The sequence below is a fragment of the Entelurus aequoreus genome, linkage group LG09 (genome assembly GCF_033978785.1).
Source record: "Entelurus aequoreus isolate RoL-2023_Sb linkage group LG09, RoL_Eaeq_v1.1, whole genome shotgun sequence".
NCBI lineage: Eukaryota > Metazoa > Chordata > Actinopteri > Syngnathiformes > Syngnathidae > Entelurus > Entelurus aequoreus.
Genome location: NC_084739.1, coordinates 58,492,673 through 58,516,706, shown reverse-complemented (window position 1 = coordinate 58,516,706; position 24,034 = coordinate 58,492,673). Strand labels below are relative to the sequence as shown.

Sequence of the window (24,034 nt, the reverse complement as noted above, 5' to 3'; positions counted from 1 at the left end):
CACGGTCTGTCGCAAGGACATCAATTTATGCCTGTAGAGAGAGCCTTTCCTTAGAAGTGTCTGGGTTTTGAGGGGTAGAGCACAAGTTATCTAACAGAGATATGCGTTGCGTCAAACTAGTCAATTTATTCTTTCTGAGTTTTTTTTAATCATAACTTGTACATGATTTTATTCCCCCCCACCCCCCACTATGTATGTCTTCAGCGCTTCCCAAAGTACAAAGGCTGACATCCCTGGAGTCTTGTTCAAGAGCACAAAAATATCTACTTGAAGCGAAACAAAATCCACAAAGTCCTCATTTAAAAGTAATCGTATATTTAAGCGCCATTGCGCACGTGTGGTTGTCAGGTTTTTAAAGAATACATTGAAAGTGGAGCATGATCAGAGATAACAATTGCATCATATTGGTATATAGATATAGATGAAAGTAATTTATTATCAACTTAGAAAGTAGTCAATGTGGGTGAAAGTGTGATGGACGTTAGAGAAGAAGGAGCAATGCCTTTTCGAGGGATTAAAAAAACCACCAGACATCTAAAACAGAAAAGTCTTCCATAAAAGAATGAATTACCTTAGTAGACCTCGACGGTGGGCAGGTTTTGGGTGATGAGCGATCAAGCTAGGGATCGAGCCAACAGTTAAAGTCTCCCCTAGTATTAAACGGTACATTGACAAGTCCGGGAGATTCAGAAAAAAGACGTTTGAAAAAGGTGTCATCGTCATAGTTGGGAGCATAAACATTTACGATGGCTACTGGGTTTTTGGAAATCTGGCCAGTGACTATATCAGCCGCGTCGTTTCATAAGCCGGAGGGTTCAAAGCGTAGGAAAAAAGTAGCAGCTTATAGTCCGGACAATGCAGGAAATATTATAACTATTGGAAGTAGGACATGGGCAATATATACTAATACCTGCAGAAACGCTGTTTCAGCAAAAATAAATACATTGACTTTACTGTTGCCATACTTTTTGTTGGGGGATGAATATTCTCTACATGTATATAACTGACAGCTCTTTTTTTGACAGGTTTTTGTCATGCTGCCGGTGAACAAAAGGCTCAAAATCAATTTTTAATTTTGGGAAAGGTGGTCATGCAGCAGAGCTATGTCTGTGCTCTGATATCAATGATGGTAAATATTAAGATAAACACAAATGAACATGTATAAAATAAAATACTGCACACTATCTGTTATATATTTTCTTTTAAAAGCGCAGTTGCCTGATTTATGTTCAAAGCCTGGATAATTTGATGTGAACTTAATTATATGTACATACAGTAGCAGGCAACTTTTGTATTGTTTTCTTGCAATTTTATGCATCTGTAAAGCACTTTGAATGGTCATACATACGAAGTGTGCTTTTTGTATAAACTTGCCTTGCCTTGTTTTTGTTGTCAGGTTTGGAGCATTACGTACCACAGCTGGCTGACATTTGTGTTACTGCTGTGGGCTTGTCTCATCTGGATTCTGCGTGCTAGGTAAAAACCTGTGCAATGACAGCAGCAGAAACCTGACAAAAACCTACTTCGGAATTAATTTTTTTGGAATACTTTTCATAGATTTTGTTTTCTGTTTACTTGACAGAAAGTTAAAGTTAAAAATTAATCTACGTTACTAACGGAGCATTCACATTGTCGGTTTGGATGGCGATTCATGGCGTTTCTTAAACCGCCGTGAACCGTGTCTCAACAATGGCAGAAAGTCTTTCGCAACACGTTTTGAACCAATGCTCTACTTTGTATCAACTGCAGTGCCTCCATGTAACTCCTTGATGACCCCGCGATGCTTCCGAGTTTAACTCCACCACTTCTGTGTAGATACCTTGTTCACATCATGAAGGTCCGGGAATAAAATGTGACTGGCGGATTATGGTGGTGTTAACACATTACTATCACTGATCATGCGGTGCAAATACAGAGGCTGCCGTTCTTTACACGGCGAAAGGCATTTTGAACACGGCCCATTACGAACTGTAAAACCGCCATGAAAAATGTAACCTATTTAAAACATTTTGTCGGGTCCCTGTGGTTCTCAGGGTTCATGATGGATGAGTGACAAATGGCCAGGTTTTGTGTTTGGTGTTAACGCGGTATTTGGCAGAGCACGGCAAATTGCCGAACTACCATGAATCGCCATCTAAACCGGCAATATGTGAACGCCCCTTTAGTCAGTGTGATGACAAGGACTTGTTTCATTTTGGTTTTGTTATCTAACTATTTTTTGTTGTCTCTCTTTGCAGACGACATGCAGCCATGCTGTGTTCTCCGTTTATCTTGCTTTACGGTTTGGCATTGTGTTGTCTGCAGTATATATGGGCCATGGAACTTGAGCCTGAACTGCCGACCACCGTTGGAACCATGAGTCTCAGACAACTAGGACTGGATAAAGCCCAGTATCCATGTCTGCGCCTGGGAGCTATAGTAAGATAAGATTTTTTGTTTGTGTTACTGAGAGGAAAACTGCACTTTTTTTGGAATTTTGTTCATCATCTACAATCCCCATGAGAGACAAGAACACACATATTTCTCTTTTGTGTGTGTTCTAGATAGTAAAACTGTAGCACAACGTGGCTAAAAATGCAGGTAATGGGGACTCACCTATTACGCCTTCAAAGCCCTCTAAGAAACCTCCCAAAACCTCTGTGTTATATGCATGCTGTAACAATGGATTAGCAAGCACATTCATGTAATACTTACAGTATTTTGGTCATTACCACAACTTCTGTCCGAGGCGCACTGGTTTTACAGAGCACATAGCAGCTAATGCTACTCCAGTCAAGAGAAACAACAGCATAGAGAGCGTGTTCTGTGTTTGGTACCACTAATCATGGCAGATTTTCTGAAAACCAACAACTATCAGACAAAAGATGATCTGGAACTGAGGTCCTCAATTGAATTTGTCCAAGGGCCTCTGTGAAGGCCTGGTTGGGAGGAGGGGTTCAGAGTGTTCTTATGGCATACGTCAGGGTTACTCAAATCTTGGAGGCCCACAAAGATAATTTTTTTAAAATTATGTCCATTAATTGAGGTAGGTCGGTTACAACAGTGGCCTGACGTTGACGTGGAAATGTGCGCTGGCTAACGGCAACTTCATAGCTGGCGTACGCCCATTTCTACAGGCTGTGGATACTTCAGCTACACACATAAGTGATGCTGGGTAACAGGTTACATAAAAAATTGGCAACTTTTACACCTCAGACTGATTGATGTCCACATCAGAGACATATGAACCCTAACATGCGGGCTCGGCCACATTTGGTAAAAAAGATTGAGCCAAGGACACAAAATGTATTTTTTCGTCAGTGCATTTAATGCTTCATATTGATATTTGCGAGGACATATATTAATTTATATCGGCGATCATTTCGCCACAATGTCTTCCTGTGACTCCAGCGGGCAGGAGTGGGTGTCGGCACACAAGGCCGCATGGAGGGCTTGAGCCGACTCTGTCACGTACTGTATGGCTGCGGCAGTCCTTTCCTGTATATTGTAATAATACGTTGAGTAAACAAACAAGGGTCAAAGTCTTTCGTTTCCCTTTTTATAGCGCTGGCATGTTTAAATTAATAATTCAATACTTTAAATAAATGAACAGGTGCAGCGAAGGAAGTGCTTACAAATCGGGATGCACGCACTCAATTCGTGCACGGCAGATGTGTCGCAAAAGTCACGTGTAAAAAAGACAGCCAAAAGAGGGTTTCTGCCTCTCGCAGATCATAGATACGCACACGCAGATTTTATTACCTACACACGCTTCTTAATACACGCGCATAAGTTGTATTACATGCTCACGAATCTCGATACGCACGCTCAAATCTTACACTGCAGAAGTGTCGCAAAACTGACGTGTAAGTAGACAGCCTATCGAGGGCTCTTTCTGATTAGGGACAGACAGACAACTCAAATACACGTACACTACCGTTCAAAAGTTTGGGGTCACATTGAAATGTCCTTATTTTTGAAGGAAAAGCACTGAACTTTTCAATGAAGATAACTTTAAACTAGTCTTAACTTTAAAGAAATACACTCTATACATTGCTAATGTGGTAAATGACTATTCTAGCTGCAAATGTCTGGTTTTTGGTGCAATATCTACATAGGTGTATAGAGGCCCATTTCCAGAAACTATCACTCCAGTGTTCTAATGGTACAATGTGTTTGCTCATTGGCTCAGAAGGCTAATTGATGATTAGAAAACCCTTGTGCAATCATGTTCACACATCTGAAAACAGTGTAGCTCGTTACAGAAGCTACAAAACTGACCTTCCTTTGAGCAGATTGAGTTTCTGGAGCATCACATTTGTGGGGTCAATTAAACGCTCAAAATGGCCAGAAAAAGAGAACTTTCATCTGAAACTCGACAGTCTATTCTTGTTCTTAGATATGAAGGCTATTCCACAAAATTGTTTGGGTGACCCCAAACTTTTGAACGGTAGTGTACGTGGATCTAAAACACAGAAATACAGACACACAAATTAGTACAGACGCACGCGAATTGGATTACACAGATTTAGATAGGGATGATGTTTGATAAGGAATTATCGAGTTCGAGCCTATTATCGAATCCTCTTATCGAACCGATTCCTTATCGATTCTCTTATCGAGTCCAGATAAGTTGTTGTATACGGAAAAAAACACACAATATTTGGTTTAACAAAAGCTCACTTTTATTATGTAATAAAAAAATAAAATCTAATAAATAAATAAATATTGACTGTTACCCACCAAAAAAAATAAAATAAAATAAATAAATATTGACTGTTGTTACCCAAAGTATATTAAGTGGGATTTTTCAGAGAAACAAATATATACAGTAACACAAAAACAACCTGTCTCTGTGATCACTATAGGTGTATAAATAATAATATAGTGTTAAATAAAATCAGTCCCTTGGGCACAAAACTGAAAATAATACAGCTCTCCAAAAAGTGCACTTCTGCTGCTATTTGACATAACTGTTTGTTATGATGCTTTGACATTTTTGCACTTTATTTCTTTATTGAAAGAAAATTCTATGAAGAGAAAAGTTCTTTGCAAATGTGGTTACAATGCTAAAAAATGAAAAGTTAAAGCTAAAAAAAGAAATACACTTTATTGAGTTAACATTATTTCTTTATAGGGGGAAAAATTTTATGAGCTAGAGAATATAACAACTACACTACCCAGCATGCAACGGGAGTTACGAGCATGCGCGGTAGCCCCGAAAAGTGTTGCATGTTGCCACGCTGTGAAAGTAAATGTCAAGAACTCAGCCAACACGCCTCGTCTGCATTATTTATAATTAGACAGACAACACATCTACAGTGTGATTTTGTTTTGTTTACAAGGAAAGAAAAACAAAAGTTAAAAAAGGGAGATATGTTGTATATATATGTATGTGCTGCGGTTGTTTTAAGAACGTTGCGACAGCTGCCGTAAAGGAGGTGTGTTGCTAGCCTGGTTGCTATGTTTCCGGTTGGTCGTAAAAGTGTTCGTCATGTGTTTTACCCTGCTAAAATCTCTCAGTAAAGTTATTCGATGGATTATAGCTTTTGTTTTGAACTTTATTACACCTTGGAGCGCTTTTTCCCGCCCATTGTTTTCCTGCTTTCACTATCTGCGCCTAATGACTGAGCTACGTGACGTCATATCTTGTGATGTCCCACGGAGCATTTCTGGTCGGGACGGGATTCGAATAAAGAATCAACTCTTTTCCTTTACTATAGTGGTCTCGATAACGGGTACCGGTTCTCAAAAAGGGATTCGAGTCCGAGGACTCGGTTCTTTTCTTTTCAAACAACCGGGAAAACCGGTTTCGAGTATCATCCCTAGATTTAAATACACGTTTGAAAAATATTTTGCTACAATAATACTTCCATACACTTCACTATGCTCCCCCAATGAACTCAATGGACGGTCAGCTTCAACACTGTTTAATGTACTGTGAGACTACAAGAATTAATGAGAAGAAAGTCACGTCAGCTGTTGTGAAAGTAGCTGATTCTGAACAAAAGTTGAATGCGTTCCAGCGCATTCTGCTGTAATTCTAACAGCTGTTTACATAACACCCCAGGCTAATCTTAGTTTAGCCATCTCTCTCCTGCATGATGCTATCAATAAGCAGATGCGGGTCCACCCAGAATGAACCTTTGTTGTGGCTGCGGACTATAATAAAGCCTTCTTAAAGAAGTTGCTTACCGAGTTTGTGAAGTATGTACAAACAGGATTATTCAATTCTTACCTGGCACAAGCTGAGGTCCTGTCTAGTTTTTAAGGCAGCCACTGTCATCTTGGTCGAAAGGCTTCAATGGCTAGAGACCATTTGCACTGACATCTGTGGTGCTTTGATGTTTGTTTGTGAGTAAATGTTTCATAGAATCAGGTAACATATTTATTTAATTGTAAAACATTTTTTGCTTTATCCCCCAAATTAGCTGAAAACGTAGTACTGTTGCAGCATTGAATTCAACACATGTGATTTTCAATGTTGAATCGCTCCCGTTAACAACCAAAGTTGGACATCATCTTGAGAGATGTGGCATGAGCTCAGTGGATTACATAATTGCCTTTCATCCCAGTGATATGGGTTCAAATTCCAGAGGGCCCATTAGCAAAAATATTTTCTCAATAATTTTGCAGCCGTACATCTAAGAGTTATATAGTTTAATTCCATCTATTACATTATTCATTTATCATTTTTCAATTCATTGGTAGACACATGTCATTTTTAATGGTTGAATCCCTTCCTCTAAGAACCAAAGTTGGTCACTAGTTGGACTGTCAGGTTGTACCTCAGTAGATACACACTTGGCTCCCCCGCTGGTGTCGGGTTCGAATCCTGGAGCGAACAAGAGTACCGTATTTTTCGGACTGTGGGGCACACTTAAATACCTTTCATTTTCTCAAAAATCAACAGTGCGCCTAATGTACGGAATAAGTCTGGTTGTGCATACCGACCTCGAAGCTATTTTATTTGGTACACGGTGTAATGATAAGTGTGACCAGTAGATGGCAGTCACACATAAGAAATATGTGTAGACTGCAAGATGATGCCAGTAAACAACACCAAAATGTTAAATGTTTCCAATAAGAATATAGGATATTACACATGCTGCTCAAAAAGCTGTCAAAATGTTTTAGTACGACTTTGGTAAGCTATGAAGCTGCACCGCTTGATGGATTGTTGGAACATTACGGCTACCGTAGTGAGACGTAATCTGCTTCAACATACGAGGACCGCAAAATGGCACCTATTAGCAGACATATTATCTGGCGTTTTGTTTCACAATATTATGCAAAACCAACTTTTTTAAATTTCTGGTACCTGCTGATGTGTATTTGGGATTTGCATAAGTCCTGAAAATTTGCGTGTGTCCGCCATTGTAGTCTGTATCGACACCATTGTCAATAAGCTTCTTCTTTTTCTCTACTTGTTATGGGGCATTCATCCTCTGCTGTTGCCATTTCTAATATAAAGTAGCGTAAAGTTCTAATATATATCTGTCAGTAAACTCGCTATGAAAGCGCTAAAAACTACCGTTGTAGTGGGTTTACATAATTCACCCACGTAACGTTAGTTATTACAGAGTTCCTGTCTGACGGTTTTTCACGGGACACATTTCCAGCGTTGTCGTTGCACTAGTGAGCCACCGATGATGCCGCTCCGTTATTGATTTGAGTAAAGTCTGAAAGTCATTAAAACAGTTAGCTCCATTATTGACCCTTCTTCGACTCCTGTCCTTGCACGCTACACCGGTACAACAAAGATGACGGGGAGAAGGCGCTGTCGAAGGTGAGCCGCGTAAATAAGACCGCCCACAAAACGGCGCATCCTGAAGCAACTGTCAGAAAACGACTTGAAGATAATCTGTAAAACATAATCTATGCAACATTTTTTTAAAGAACCACCATTACATGTTATGTAGACCACAAAGAAGTGTTTTAAATTTAGAAAAAAATCATATGACCCCTTTAATGCGCCCTTTAACCCGGTGTGCCTTTTTTGTATGAAAATCGACCTGAATAGACCCGCTGATCGGCAATGCGCTTTATAATCCGGTGCGCCAAAAAATACAGTAAGTCTACTTTTTTAGATAATTATGTAGCCATACACCTATGAGTCTTACACTTCTATCCATCCATCCATTTTCTATCGCTTGTTACACTTATTTACAACTATTAAAATATACATTGAACATTTCTATATTCATACTACTTTTTAGTACAGATTCCAATCTTCAAGAAACCATTCACAGTCAAACTGTTTTTACAATTCATTCTACATTCCACTAGCATTTCAGTTGAGCTCCAGCTCCTCAATTTTCAAACCATTCCGACTGTACACTCAAACGTTTTTCTAAAATAATTCTGCAGTCCTTCAGCTTTTAAATTCAGCTTCAGCACTGATTGGGGCATTCACATGCAATTCCTACCAGAATTGCACAGGTTGTAGGTCTTATTCTTATTCTGCCGTTTTTTGGCACCCTTGTTCTCCCAAAGTTTTCATCCGATTGGAACCGTTCAAGTATCAAAACGTTTGGCTTGGCTGGGACACCGTTGCTAACATATTTCTCCCAAATATCCCAGATTACCAGAAATCCCAGGTTTTCCTGGAAAATCTTCCCTTGTTTGATGGCTGCCTTCTCCACCAGTTTTCATCCGATCGCAGCTGTTTAAGTGTCATAATGCTAACTCAGCCATACTAACCATTTTTTTAATCTTCCAAAAACTCCCAGATTACCAGGAATTCCTGGAAATGTTTTCCAAATGAATGAACCATTTATCAAACCTGCACAAATCCCAAATTTCTCAACGGATTCGAACCATTCCACCATCAACACACTCCACTTATCCTGGACATTCAAGCAAATGTGTTTTTGGATTCCAAAATGTCCCTGATTACCAAGAGTTCCACTTAAAAAATCCCTGATTTTGCCCTTTTCTTTTGCACTATTCCTCCCACTTTTTTCATCCAAATTCAACAGTTTTACCATCACATTCAAGCTATGTATTTTTCGTAAGCAGAAAAATTATCGGTTTTCCTGGGATTTCTGTTTTTCGTAACACCTATTCTCTAATAAAAATTGTTACTACTACGATTACAACACCAACCAACTTAGTTCACTCAGGACAATGTCGGATTTTCACTAATTTATGAAATTACTAGGAAATACCTATTGAAATAAATAGGGATTTTCAAAGTTCAACAATTTCCACATTTCTCACTCTATATGGTGGCATTCATGCGCAATTCCTACCGGAATTGCAGATATTCTAGTTTGTCAGTGTTTCCCTATATGTTGAAAGCTTTTGGGGTATCATTTTCAGTGCCATTACTTGTTTCACTGTAAGTACTCTTTTTCTAAAATCACAAAATGTATTTTTAAACCCAAAACTTAAAGATATCGCAAAACGTAATGGCATCCTTCTGTCACCTCATACTATACAGGAAAACTACCTGTATATGCCTCCAGTTGGTCAAATGGCTGAGTGTCAGATTCTTCATTCATTCTTCTAGTTCATTTAAACGGGAATGGTGTCAATTTAAATATGAATGGCGAAATGTTTTTATTATGTTGTGGTCTATGTTTTTTATTGGGGTTTTTCCACTATTTAGTGGATGAAGACAGTGCCTCAGAAGAAGTCATGCAAACACTGCCCTAAAAACTTGATTGCATAAACTTTTTCTTCTGTGAAGGAGCATATCAACCACTTATCTGCAGTATTAGGGTGTATATAGATGTGCACATTTTAAGTTGATTCTGTGTAATTATATTTAATTATAAAGAGATTTCATTAAGCACTTTGCTGGGTAGCACTTCAGATTCATAGTGACTTTGCTTGTTGAGTACTCGATTTGTAATTTCTGTCGATCTCTGTACCTCTTCAGCTCCTCTTCACTTCAACCTTCTGGTTATTAGTACGCCAGTCCGTTAAGGAAAATTTCAGCATCAAAAGGAAAATGACCACACCTCTACAAGAAGTCATTACAACAGGTAAATTTCGTATTGTTAAAATTGAACAAACAAAGCTAAATGTGCTGTTTGGATTTGTTATGTTATGTGCATATGTCTTAGAAATGATCAGATGACAATATTACTCTCCCAATTACAAAAATCTACAACAGCGATCAGCAACGTTTTTGCTATAAATGCCGTTTTAAAATGTAAAAAAACAAATATGCAAAACAAATATGCATTAATATTAAGTCCTTAATAATTACCTTTTTATGGGTGGTTTGGCTGTTTTTGACCTGCTGGAATGCACGTTGTGTGCAGGACGCTACAGGCATCAGGAAATAGCAGTGGCAGGCTGTGCGTATCCCACTTAGGCCTACAGTGATGTCCGACTTCAATGATTACCTCTCAAAATACCATCATTTATGTCACCACATGACAATTACTAGAGAAACACTATACAGAAACACATTTATGCACTACTAGGCATTGTATAAAACGGGTTATTTTCTGGCGCATTTAGAAATCAATAAACCCGCACCAGCAATTAAAACATATCTTATGTGGTACTGTAAAAAATTATAATTGCAAAAAACATATTAAACGTGAAAAAATAAAGAATTTAAATATCTGAACTCACATTTCATCGCCAGGACAGCTGAGCTAGCTTCCGAGGTTGGCTGACATGGTCTCACAAGATGTAGTTTCTCTTTAAATATCCTTATTGAAAATGGCCTTGCAAATATATGGGGACGGCGTGGCGAAGTTGGTTGAGTGGCCGTGCCAGCAATCGGAGGGTTGCTGGTTACTGGGGTTCAATCCCCACCTTCTACCATCCTAGTCACGTCCGTTGTGTCCTTGGGCAAGACACTTCACCCTTGCTCCTGATGGGTGCTGGTAACGCCTTGCATGGCAGCTCCCTCCATCAGTGTGTGAATGGGTGAATGTGGAAATACTGTCAAAGCGCTTTGAGTACCTTGAAGGTAGAAAAGCGCTATACAAGTATAACCCATTTATCATTTATCATTTATATATGTGTTGTCTTGTCTAATCATAAAAGATGCAGACGAGGCGTGTTGGCTGACTTCTTAAAGTTTGCTCCACAGCGTGCTCATCAATAACATCCAGCTGCCGGCATGTCTATATTCATCAACCTAAACGGGGCTACTGCGCATGCTCTTCACTACTGTGGCATGCTGGGTAATAGAGTTCTTATGTTACCTAGCTCATAACATCACAATATATATCTGCCTTAGGCCATCTAGAAGGCCTTACTGACAACAACTATCGCAACTGTCTGTCAAATGTTTGTGTCCGTTCACTTAGAGTGCACATTGTTGATTCTGAAGGCCCGGGCAGATTTCGTACAGCATGGCAACATAAGCTAGCTGAATTCTGATTGGATAAAAACTCTATAACCTAAAAACAACAGCGCTGGAAGAAGCATAATATGACATGAAGAGAATATGAATACTTTTAGATATTTAGTGAAAGTAAATTAAAAATGACTTTTGTCTTTAATTATGATAATTTTTTCTGGTTATGTTAGGCCAGCAGAGAAGGCCTTGGTGGCCCTAACGGCACATCACTGGGAAATAGTGAGTTCACTACAACTCTGCTAGATCGCTGTGACAAACATTCATTGTCACTTTTTTATATTTTGCTGAAGGTCCTCGTCCAATATTTTTTCTTTCTTGGTCTGTTTGGATTTTGTTCTTCTATATTATATTCTACCTAAAATAATAATTATTGCATGATTTTGGTTTAAACCAGCTTTTTAGAACACATGTAAACATCTTAAGTAGTTTTTAGACTTTTTAAAGTCCAAAATCCATCATATTTTGTCTAGGATAAAACTGATCATTTTAAATACAATAGTTTCACAATCAACGCACAAATGCTTCTTTGTTGGATTTTATTCTGTACCATCATTTTTAACTGTATTAATCCATCCATCCATCTTCTTCCGCTTATCTGAGGACGGGTCGCAGGGGCAGCAGCCTAAACAGAGAAACAGACTTCCCTCTCCCCAGCCACTTTGACCATCTCCTCCTGGAGGATCCCGTGGCGTTCCCTGGCCAGCTGGGAGACATAGTCCCTCAAACGTGTCCTGGATCTTTCTTGTCGTCTCCTGCCGGTCGGGCGTGCCCGAAACACCTCCCTAGGGAGGTGTTCGAGGGGCATCCTGACCAGGTGCCCAAACCACCTAATCTGGCTCCTCTCAATGTGGAGGATCAGAGGCTTTATTCTGGGCTCCTCCCGAATGACAGAGCTTCTCACTCCATCTCTAAGAGAGAGCTCTACCAACCGACAGAGGAAACTGATTTAGGCCCCTTGTACCCGTGATCTTATCCTTTCGGTCCCAATCCAAAGCTCATGACCATAGGTGAGGATAGGAACAACTGGTAAATTGAGAGCTTTGCTTTCCGGCTCGGCTCCTTCTTCACCACGACAGACCGATACAGAGTCCGCATCGCTGCAGACGCTGCACCGATCTCACGATCCACTCTTCCCTCACTCGTCAGCAAGATCGGACGACGGAAACTCCGCTACTACGATAAGGTGGCAGCTAAGGAGAGAAGTCTCTATTTAACTTTTTCTTTTGTTTTTTACCAGGGGTGGATTCCACAAATGAATCAGCGCTAAAGGTCCTGGGAGGCATGGTGATGAGTTGTTATGCCAAATATTGGATCTACGTGTGTGGTGGGATGTTCCTCATGGTCTCTTTTGTGGGAAAACTTGTCGGATACAAGCTCATCTACATGCTGCTTTTCCTGCTCTGCCTCTGTATATATCAGGTTGGAATATGAAAACAGTTACTGATTGTTTTTTGTTTTTTGCATTGTTTGTCCAGAGAACCATGGTTACATTTTTTTCGAAAGTTGACAGTTAAATTTGTGTATTAACAGTACAAAACATAAATCCTCAAAATAATATGCCAAGTACTTAATATTGATACAGCTGTAATTTGCACATTTTCTAGGCTCATTCCCTGTTTTCATAATACGTACATTTTTTACACTGTTGTGGTTCACGTTGCCTAATAGTGGCCAATAAAACCCTGTTTTCTCTGTCCTTTTTATTTTCAAGGTGTACTATTCTGTCTGGAGGCGTCTTTTAAAGCTCTTCTGGTGGCTTGTTGTGGCCTACACAATGCTGGTGCTGATATCCATCTACACATACCAGTTTGAAGACTTCCCCGGTTATTGGAGGAATTTCACTGGTTTCAAAGAACAACAGTATGGACTTGAGCAATATCCTAAGACAGTCTTTCGTACTTTGAACAGTAACTTTGTTCCGTATTATTACTATATCACAAAATATGAAACTAAAATAGTGATCTAATTAAGTCCCTTGTCTTTTTAGACTGGCTGCGATTGGTCTGGAGATGTTTGCCCTCTCAGAGCTGTTTACTAGCATTCTGATCCCTGGATTCTTTTTGTTGGCCTGTATCCTACAGCTGCATTATTTCCACAAACCCTTCATGAGAATCACTGATCCCGAACATGTTTCACCGATACACAGGTAATAACAGAATTAGGTTGCCATACAGCATTCAGTCACAGGGTCGCCCACACATGTATGACTGTAAATCAATGTTTGGCGATGGCCAGAGAGGCTGCAGCAATGGCTACAGATGTATCTACAGTGCATCCGGAAAGTATTCACAGTGCTTGGCTTTTTCCACATTTTGTTATGTTACAGCCTTATTCCAAAATGGAATAAATTAATGTCCTCAAAATTCTACATACAATGCCCCTTTGCTCAATACTTTGTTGATGCACCTCTGGCATAAATTACAGCCTCAATCTTGGCACACCTATCTTTGGGCAGTTTCGCACATTACATGGGAGGATTTTTTTTTTGGAGAGGATGTTTTTAAATAATTCATATTAATATTATTATATTATGATCCAATCCAGAGGGCCACATACAGAAAAAGTAAAATTATTGGGGCCTGCCACTAAAGGCCAGAGAATTCATGTGTTGCAAGTTATATTTCCAGTTTTATTTAATTTTTGCACAATTTTCTGCTTTGCCATCAATGCCTTTGTGCTGGCATCACAAAAACACAAAAAAGGCAAAGAAAAAGCAAAAAGTCACTTTGGGGGTGGTTGTTTCAATCCTTTTGTCCGTTTAGACATCCAAGAAAGCCTATAACTGTCTAACTCTGCCTCCAGGAAAAGCAGCTGTGTGCAGCCTGGCTCAAGTAATGTTGAACTGGCCTCTGAAGTGGAAGTGGTAACAAACATCGATGGTGAATCAACAGATAAAGGTAAATGCAAGCTTGTTCGTTATTCAAATAATGTTTTTCAAATACGTATGTTCAGTATTCACTGCACTGCTTTCTTGAAAATGGTCAGCAAATTCTGTTAGACATGCACACAAGTTGTATTTATTATTACCAATTCAGTCAAATGTATATTTTATAGGGAACAATATATGAACACATACAAGTTATAGTGGAACCTCAATTTACGAACTTAATTTGGTCACAGACAACTTAATTTTTTAACAGGGCTCTTAACAGCGCTCGTAAATAGAAAAGTTTGTATATTGAAGCAAATGTTCCCATAACAAACAATGTAAACATGAATAATGGGTTTCAGCGTCAACAAAGTCCCTATTTTAGTAAAAGTTTGAAGACTTTAAAAACAATATAAATCGCTATACATTGCTGTATATCAAACAAACATAACAAGGGGGTAGGATTGTCCCAATACCAATATTTTGGTACCGGTACCAAAATGTATTTTGATACTTTTCAAAATAAAGGGGACCACAAAAAAATCATTTTAGAAGATTAAAACAAAATTTAAAAGGCGTTAAAAACACTGGGCCTTGTGCTAAAAGAACAATTCACGATTTTACATATTACATATAATCTGCCATAATTTAGGATTTGGTTAGAATAGAATATTTTATTGACATTTCATTAAATGCATCTTGATTTATGGTTGCCACTTTGGTATGTGCTTTAAGACAAATACAATCATTAGTAAATACTAAAAACAGTACTATGGCTAAAAGTACACAGATAAAACAAGTAGCAGGTAAAACAGTTGCAGCGCGGCGCTTCCATATTTAAAGCGTCATCTTGATCGATAGTTTTGAAGCCCAAATACCTCCATATTGCACTTCACGCACGTTCCTTATTAACCAGTAGAATTGCCTTTGTTTTCCATTTTTCCTCCCCACGGTGCTTCTGATTGTGCGCTGCTTTAGTATGTGAGCGCTGACACACTCAATGGTTCAGCAACTTCACCGCAGCACGGCAGAATGCGGATGAAAAAAAATACCGCTATTTTTGAAAGGCAGTATAGTACCATTTTCAATTCATTGGTACCGTGGTACTTTATTAGTGCCGGTATACCATACAACCCTACAAGGGGGTGATGGCTCAACTATCTCTTTATTAACAAAGTCAAATCAACAACTAGCTGAACTGTTCTCGTATGTACACACTCACACGGTGTTATTGTCAGTTAATCTACTTGGTGATCAGCGGAAGTGGCAGGGGGTTATGTGGCCAGTGAGGCCTGGTGTGGCATTGTCGTACAACGCTGTGGATACTTCCTGAATTTTTCAAAGTAAACATCACCTGTCCATTTTAGTCTTTGGACTCATATTGAGCTAGCGAATTTGAAAAAATGATGTAAGAAAGCTGAAAACAGAACACTTAAAACGCACCCAAAGTAGCACAAAGCACAGTAGCTAACGCCTGCAGTGCTGAGCTGACAAACAATGAGCACTGGAGAGCGATCAACATTAGACTTAGACAAACTTTAATGATCCACAAGGGAAATTGTTTCAACACAGTAACTCAGTTACAATGATGGAAAGTGTAAGGATGGAACGGACAATGCAGGTATAAATAGACTAAATATAGCGATATAAAATATAACATATATATACAAATATATACAAATATATAAAAATGTGAACAGTATATTATATATACAGATATATTATATAATGTCTATAACATATATACAATATATAACAATTACCATGTACAATATTACAGTATATGTGACAGCAGAAGCATAAAATAGAGAGTAAAACCAGCAGAAAATAGAAAATAGACATTAAAAACAAAGAGAAGTAGCTGACATAGAAGGTGTCAGGTAATAGGCAGATATCATCTATTGCCGTATGGCGAGTGATTATACAGCTGGATGGAGTGCGGAATGAAGGAGTTCTTGAATCGCACAGTGCGGGAAGGAAGCTGAAGGAGCCTGTTGGAGTATGAACTCCGCTGTCCCTCAATTGTCAGGTGGAGTGGGTGGGCAGGATTGTCCATGATGGCCAGCGGCCGGCTTTCCGGATCAGTTTATTAATCCGGTTTGAGTCCCTTTTGCTGGTGCTGCTCCCCAACAAACCACTGCAAAGTACAGGGCACTGGCCACAACAGACTGATAACATATCTCCAACAGCTTGCTGCACACATTAAAGGACCTGAGCTTCCTCAGGAAAAAGAGTCTGCTCATGCCCTTCTTGTAAACAGCTTTGCAGTTGTCCTTCCAGTCCAGTCTGCTGTTCAAATAGACTGCCAGGTACTTATACTGCCCCACTACTGCCACCTCCCGGCCCTGGATCTTGATGGGCTCCACCGGGGTCATTGTCTTCCTGAAGTCGATGACCAGCTCCTTGGTCTTGTCCACATTAAGGATCAGATGGTTCGCCTGAGACCACTCCACAAAGTCAGCGATCAGTGTCCTGTACTCCAATTCCTGCCCCTCTCTGATACACCCGACCACAGCAGAGTCGTCAGAGTATTTCTGCAGGTGGCAGGACCTGGAACTGTACTGGAAGTCTGAGGTGTACAGGGTGAACAGGAAAGGAGACAGGACGGTCCCCTGTGGAGCACCTACACCACTGACCACAGTATCCGACAGGGAGCTCCCCAGTCGCACAAACTGGGGCCTGTCAGACAAGTAATCAGTGTTCCAGGAGACAATGGATGAACTGACACCCATCCTGAGCAACCTGTCACTCATCAGAATTGGCTGAATAGTGTTAAAGGCACTGGAGAAATCAAAGAATATGATCCTCACAGTGCCCTTCCCACCATCCAGGTGAGAGTGAGCATGATGCAGCAGGTAGATAACAGCATCATCCACTCCTACATGGGGCTGATATGCAAACTGTAGAGGATCCACAATGTCTATGTTGCTGGGCACAAAAGGGCTGCTTTGCGAGGCACACAATGTGTGGACAAAACCTTCATACACTGAGACAAGGTTTGTACACCAAAGCATATTTTTATCCTGTTTATGGTTCGTAAATCGAAAGGTTCCATAAAGTGGGTGTTTTGTAAATTTTGAGCTAAACTAGTCGTTAGTTTTGGGGGGGTTTTAATCGGTTGGTAGAGTGGCCGTGCCAGCAACTTGAACAGGTTCGATACCCACTTCCGCCATCCTAGTCACTGCCGTTGTGTCTTGGGCAAGACACTTACCCACCTGCTCCCAGTGCCACCCACACTGGTTTAAATGTAACCTAGATATTGGGTTTCATTATGTAAGCTTTGAGTCACTAGAGAAAAGCGCTATATAAATATAATTCACTACACTTCACTCCATCTCAAGCACTTCATGTTGTATGCCTTTGGATCAAGTCACCAACATGCAACAAGCAAAAACAGTGCAAAGAAAAATTATTTCACTGCATATTGATGCTTAATAATAATACAGTGAGAGGTCAACTTAGAAGTACCTTAACTTACAAGTAATTTGAGATATGAGCTGTTTCTCAACTTTTTGTTATGCTTTAAGTTCCAAGCCTACCTTGAGTTCCGAGCATTTCCACCGTTGGTTGAAGTAATATGTATAACAGTGCCGTTGGAGAATTAAAGAGTTAATAAATTGTTACACGTTGTTCATGCTTCGTTTACACAAGAAACAAACATAGGCTTTGATTAGACAGGTGTCGTGTGCGTTTGAGCGCCACTCAAAAACCGACATCTTGCCATCTAACCACCTGAAACAAGAAATGCGAAGAAGGAGAAGCGGACGACCAAATCAGAGAAACAAATCATTAAAAATATGTATTACCTGTTGGCAGCCTACCCGTCGAGCCTCACAAACGACGAACATTTATTTATAACAATTGAGCAGCATATTTGGTGCACAGGAATAATACAATGAACAAAAATATGTATGCAACACTTTTGTTTTTGCTCTCATTTTTCATAAATTGAACTCAAAGATCTCAAACTTTTACTACATACACAAAAGACCTATTCCTCTCAAATATTGTTCACGAATATGTCTAAATCTGTCTTAGTGAGCATTTCCTCTTTGCCAAGATAATCCATCCCACCTCACAGGTGTGGCATATCAAGATGCTGACTAAACAGCATGATTATTGCACAGGTATCTCTTAGGCTTCCCACAATAAAAGGCCACATTGAAATGTGCAGTTTTATCCCACAGCACAATGCCACAGATATTGCAAGTTTTGAGGGAGCGTGCAGTTGGCATGCTGACTGCAGGAATGTCATCCAGAGCTGCTGCCTGTGAATGGAATGTTCATTTCTCTACCATAAGCCGTCTTCAAAGGCGTTTCAGAGAATTTGGCAGTACATCCAACTGACCTCACAACCGCAGACCATGTGTAACCACACAAGTCCAGGACCTCCACATCCAGCAGGTGCACCTCGATTATCGTCTGAGACCAGCCACCCGGACAGCTGCTGCAACAATTGGTTTGCATAACCAAATCATTTCTTCACAAACTGAGAAACCGTCTCAGGGAAGCTCATCTGCATGCTCGTTGTCCTCATCGGGCACTCGACCTGACTGCAAATCACCACCGTAACCAACTTGAGTGGGCAAACGCTCACATATGATGGTGTCTGCCTCGTTGGAGAGGTGTTCTCTTCACGGATGAATCCAGATTTTCACTGTTCAGAGCAGCTGGCAGACAGTGTGTGTGGCATCGTGTGGGAGAGTGGTTTGCTGATGTCAACGTTGTGAATCGAGTGGCCCATGGTAGGGGTGGGGTTCTGGTATGGGCAGGCGTATGTTATGGACAACAAACTCAACATTTTATGTGCATTTAGAATGCACATAGATACCGTAACGAGATCCTGAAGCCCATTGTTGTGTCATTCACTCGAGACCATCACCTCATGTTGCAGCATGACAATGCAGAGCCCTATGTTGCAGGGATTTTTACACAATTCCTGGAAACTCAAAACATCCCAGTTCTTGCACGGCCCGCATACTCACCGGACATGTCACCCATTGAGCATGTTTGGGATGTGCATATGACAGCGTATTCCAGTTCCTGCCAATATCCAGCAACTTTGCACAGCCATTGAAGAGTGGACCAACATTCCACAGGCCACAATCAACAACTTGATCAACTCTATGCGAAGGAGATGTGTTGCACTACGTGAGGAAAATGGTGGCCACACCCGATACTGACTGCTTTTCTGACCCCCCAGATCCCAATAAAGAAAAACATTTCAGAGTGGCCTTTTATTGTCGGCAGCCAAAGGCACACCTGTGCAGTAATCATGCTGTTTAAGCAGCATCTTGATATGCCACACCTGTGAGGTGTGATGGATTATCTTGGCAAAGAAGAAGTGCTCACTGACACAGATTTAGACAGATTTGTGAACTATATTTGAGAGGAATAGGTATTTTGTGTATATAGTAAAGTTGTAGATGTTTGACTTCAACTTGTGAAAAATGGGAGCAAAAACAAAAGTGTTGTGTTTCTATTTTATACTTCTCCTGTTTGTTACTGTGTGCAACATAAACAGCAATTGCTTAGTTCTTACACGGAGAAAGTGTTGCCAAATGTCACAAGACAAACACGCTAACAGCTCTATGAAAGCAAGTCGCTCATAATAAGGGGATAATACGCGGACTTGGCAACACTGTAGGGAGAAGCTCCAGAAGTCCTCAAGGTAAATACTGAACAATATTATTACATAAAACTGCTGTAGTTGTTTGTAATCCATGCTATTGTAAGTATTTTCAAACTTTGGTTGATTGATTGAGACTTTTATTAGTAGGTTGCACAGTGAAGTACATATTCCGTACAATTGACCTCTAAATGGTAACACCCGAATACGTTTTTCAACTTGTTTAAGTCGGGGTCCACTTAAATTGATTCATGATACAGATATATACCATCAGATATATACTGTCATCATAATACACACAAGATAATCACATTGAATTATTTACATTATTTACAATATTACACCTCACAGGTGTGGCATATCAATATTTCTTATCTGAATGTTTGTTTTTCTTTTTAAAAACATTTTTAAAATGTTGGTTTTTAAGGAGGGCCAAGCACAGATTGAATTTATTTCAATAATTGCTTTGAGATACCAGTATTTTTAGTTATGAGCTCAGTCATGGAATGCATTGTGCACGTAAGTTGAGGTACCACTGTAATAGTAATGTAATACAATATACAATGTTCAAACATATTGCATGATTTATCCTCACACCCCAATAAGGTGCATCTTTGACATTATTTGCTATAAAAGCCTGTCAATACTGGCACTGTATTTTATAACTTTTTGTTGCCTCTCATCTTCCATTTTTAATGTATTAATGACTTGTTTTCATGTATTTCTAGAAAAGTTGATGCAGAGTAAGTGGGGTCTGGTGATGGACAGGTTACTGGTTCTGTTCAGAAAGTTCTCAGACATACTTACCAGAGGTCAAGTCTTTCTGTGGAGGCTTCTGGAAATTCACATCATTAAAATGGTGGCCTTCTGTTCGGTGTGGGTTGCGCTTGAAGAGGTAAATAACAAAAAGTAGAAACTGTTGAACCAGACATGAAGAGAATGTATTGCATGCACCCTACACTCCTGTATCAAAACATAGGTCAACTGGAAAAGCACTCATAGATCAGAGACCTCCGCCAGGTCCTATCTCCCAATATTAAAAAAGTCTAGAATCCAAACGGTGATCTGGATCAGCCCCAAAATATAGTCACTTAATAAATTCCTGACACTTCCTGAAAGTTTAATACAAATGTGCCTATAATTTTTTGAGCTATCTATAGTGGAATTAAATAAACTGAGTAAAGCCTCTCTCTTTTGTCTCTGTGGGTGAAGGCGGGGCTGCCTGCATACACAATAGCCACATGTACATGGGCAAAATGTATTTAATATGATCATAATTCGGATTAGAATCTTACTGTGTACTTGGACCCTGAAAAAATAATCCGATTATGACGTGAATTTTCATGCATCACACATTAAATCGTAACACTTCCCTTTGACATGCGCACCATACACCGTAGTAGGAAAGGTGTCTTCTTGTTTGTGCTATGGCACCATCTTTTGGACAAGTTTGCTCACTGTAGGTGTTGAAAAAGCAGTGACTTCCACTGTAAACAAGCATAGCTTTGTGCATTTCGGCTCATCTGACGTTGTCATGGTATTTATTTATCAATTTTTTTTCTGTTCACTAATTTTGTTTTATGCCTCCTTTTGAAATGATTCATGTTACGACATTCTGTGTACTTCCCAGAGGCTAGAAGTTACCACTTAGCATAGTTTTCAGGTCATGAATAAAACAGCTCGTTAAGACGACAACTGGATCACTCTTTTAATTGTTACATCGACACATGACACTCAAGAACATACTTTTGTTTTTGCTCGTTTTAGAGCAATAAACTCAACAGTATATACGCTACTTCTGTACATGTTGAATGGAGGGAAGACAGCAGCAAGACAATCACTTAATTCCGAGACTAATACATTTAGTCCCTCTTCCACCACCAAAGTATAGCTGACATCAGAATTAAGTTGAATTAAACTTAAATTACCTGTAAATTAAACTGTTACTGACTACCACAATTTATTTTCTTGATTTATTTTAGTGTTTCTTTAGGCCGGAAAGTTGCCATTAGAAATTACTGTAGTTTGTCTCATGTCTGTAAATTTTCTACAAAATTAAAGGCCTACTGAAATGACTTTTTTTTTAAAAACGGGGATAGCAGATCCATTCTATGTGTCATACTTGATCATTTCGCGATATTGCCATATTTTTGCTGAAAGGATTTAGTATAGAACAACGACGATAAAGTTCGCAACTTCTTGTCTCTGATAAAAAAAAAGCCTTGCCCCTACCGGAAGTAGCGTGACGACACCGAAGGAAGGACTGCTCATATTTTCCTATTGTTTACACCAGCAGCGAGAGAGATTCGGACCGAGAAAGCGACGATTACCCCATTAATTTGAGCAAGGATGAAAGATTTGTGGATGAGGTACGTGAGAGTGAAGGACTAGCGTGCAGTGCAGAACGTATCTTTTTTCGCTCTGACCGTAACTTAGGTACAAGGGTTCATTGGATTCCACACTCTCTCCTTTTTCTATTGTGGATCACGGATTTGTATTTTAAACCACCTCGGATACTATATCCTCTTGAAAATGAGAGTCGAGAACGCGAAATGGACATTCACAGTGACTTTTATCTCCACGACAATACATCGGTGAAGCTCTTTAGCTACTGAGCTAACGTGATAGCATCGGGCTTTACTGCATATAGAAACAAAACAAATAAGTCCCTGACTGGAAGGATAGACAGAAGATCAACAAGACTACCAAACTCTGGACATGTAAATACACGGTTAATGCTTTCCAGCTTGGCGAAGCTTAGCGATGCTGTTGCTAACGACACCATTGAAGCTAACTTAGCTACGGAACCTCGACAGAGCTATGCTAAAAACATTAGCTCTGCACCTACGCCAGCTCTCATCTGCTCATCACGACCCGTGCTCACCTGCGTTCCAGCGATCGACGGTACGACGAAGGACTTCACCCAATCACCGATGCGGTTGGCAGCCCGGAGACGGAGGAAGTCAAGGTGAGGTCGTTTGGCTAGCGCGTCTGCTATCCTCAAAGTCCTCCTGGTTGTGTTGCTGTAGTCCGCCGCTAATACACCGATCGCACCTACAGCTTTCTTCTTTGCAGTCTCCATTGTTCATTAAACAAATTGCAAAAGATTCACCAACACAGATGTCCAGAATACTGTGGAATTTTGGGATGAAAACAGAGCTTTTTTGTATTGGATTCAATGGGTCCGAATACTTCCGTATCAACCGTTGACGTCACGCACATACGTCATCATATCTAGACGTTATCAACCGGAAGTGTGGCGGGAAATTTAAAATTGCACTTTATAAGTTAACCCGGCCGTATTGGCATGTGTTGCAATGTTAAAATGTCATCATTGATATATAAACTATCAGACTGCCTGGTCGGTAGTAGTGGGTTTCAGTAGGCCTTTAAGCAACTGAATGAATATCCTCCAAAACTGGTTGTTCCGTCATTTTTGGACAGAGGCTAGGAAAAAATCAGGAGCGCAATAAAAAGGTCAGAAAGTTTTAACAACAAGCCACTTCAAACAAAAGTAGCTAGCTGTAAGAAGGCCTAATTGCCTGATGAGTCTCAGGTGTGACTTCTGGCCCCTTGATTAGGCCCAGTCAGGTCTACAAAACAGAGAAACGGGTGAAAAACAGAACAATGGCCAAAATGACAGGAAAAATGTATAGATGGCGTGAAGTACGTATGCGCTTTTGTCCGCTTGGTGATATCTATAAAGCATAAAACTGTGCGGGCGCAGGGTTTTGCAAGTTTGAATATTTTTGTATGTACATGGACTTTTAGTCAGAATTTCTAACACAGTTTTATAGATTAGACTCCTGAACTGTCAACCGATGTCCAAAGCAAACTCATAAAGCATCAGGGAGTGAGGTTTACCAGGCATACTGGCTGGCTTCCGTTATACTGACACGGTTGCAAGTGCACTAGGAATGTGACGGTTCATGAAAAAAATACAAGCTGTTTGGTTGAACTGACACGATTCGAAACGCGTGTGTTGCTGGTATCATGGGTGCGTGGCACTGAGCATGGTATGGTGCGTGTCCCTCTCAAATTCATAATTATACCGCGCCGTACCCCCACTTTTCCTACATAAGATGACACCCATGCTGGTAAAACAAAAGATTAAGTCTGTTTATTTAGACTCATTTACATTGCAGCGCTAATTCCGCGTTGAAAGTATACACGAATGTCGGAATTTAAATTGGGTTACTAAAGAGGAACTACTGCTTCTACTACA

The 24,034-nt window shown here is 40.0% G+C and overlaps 1 protein-coding gene across 1 annotated transcript in view; it reads left to right on the top strand.

The window, feature by feature from the left end:
- piezo1 (piezo type mechanosensitive ion channel component 1 (Er blood group)) overlaps positions 1-24,034 on the top strand; it is a 200,316-nt gene that overhangs the window by 87,587 nt on the left and 88,695 nt on the right. Inside the window, exons 10-18 of the mRNA XM_062059009.1 lie at positions 1,026-1,129; positions 1,397-1,476; positions 2,238-2,418; positions 9,866-9,971; positions 12,549-12,730; positions 13,023-13,171; positions 13,299-13,457; positions 14,114-14,208; positions 20,538-20,704. Of these exons, the coding sequence (XP_061914993.1) occupies positions 1,026-1,129; positions 1,397-1,476; positions 2,238-2,418; positions 9,866-9,971; positions 12,549-12,730; positions 13,023-13,171; positions 13,299-13,457; positions 14,114-14,208; positions 20,538-20,704 (1,223 nt within the window). The remainder of the gene's footprint in view (positions 1-1,025; positions 1,130-1,396; positions 1,477-2,237; positions 2,419-9,865; positions 9,972-12,548; positions 12,731-13,022; positions 13,172-13,298; positions 13,458-14,113; positions 14,209-20,537; positions 20,705-24,034) is intronic.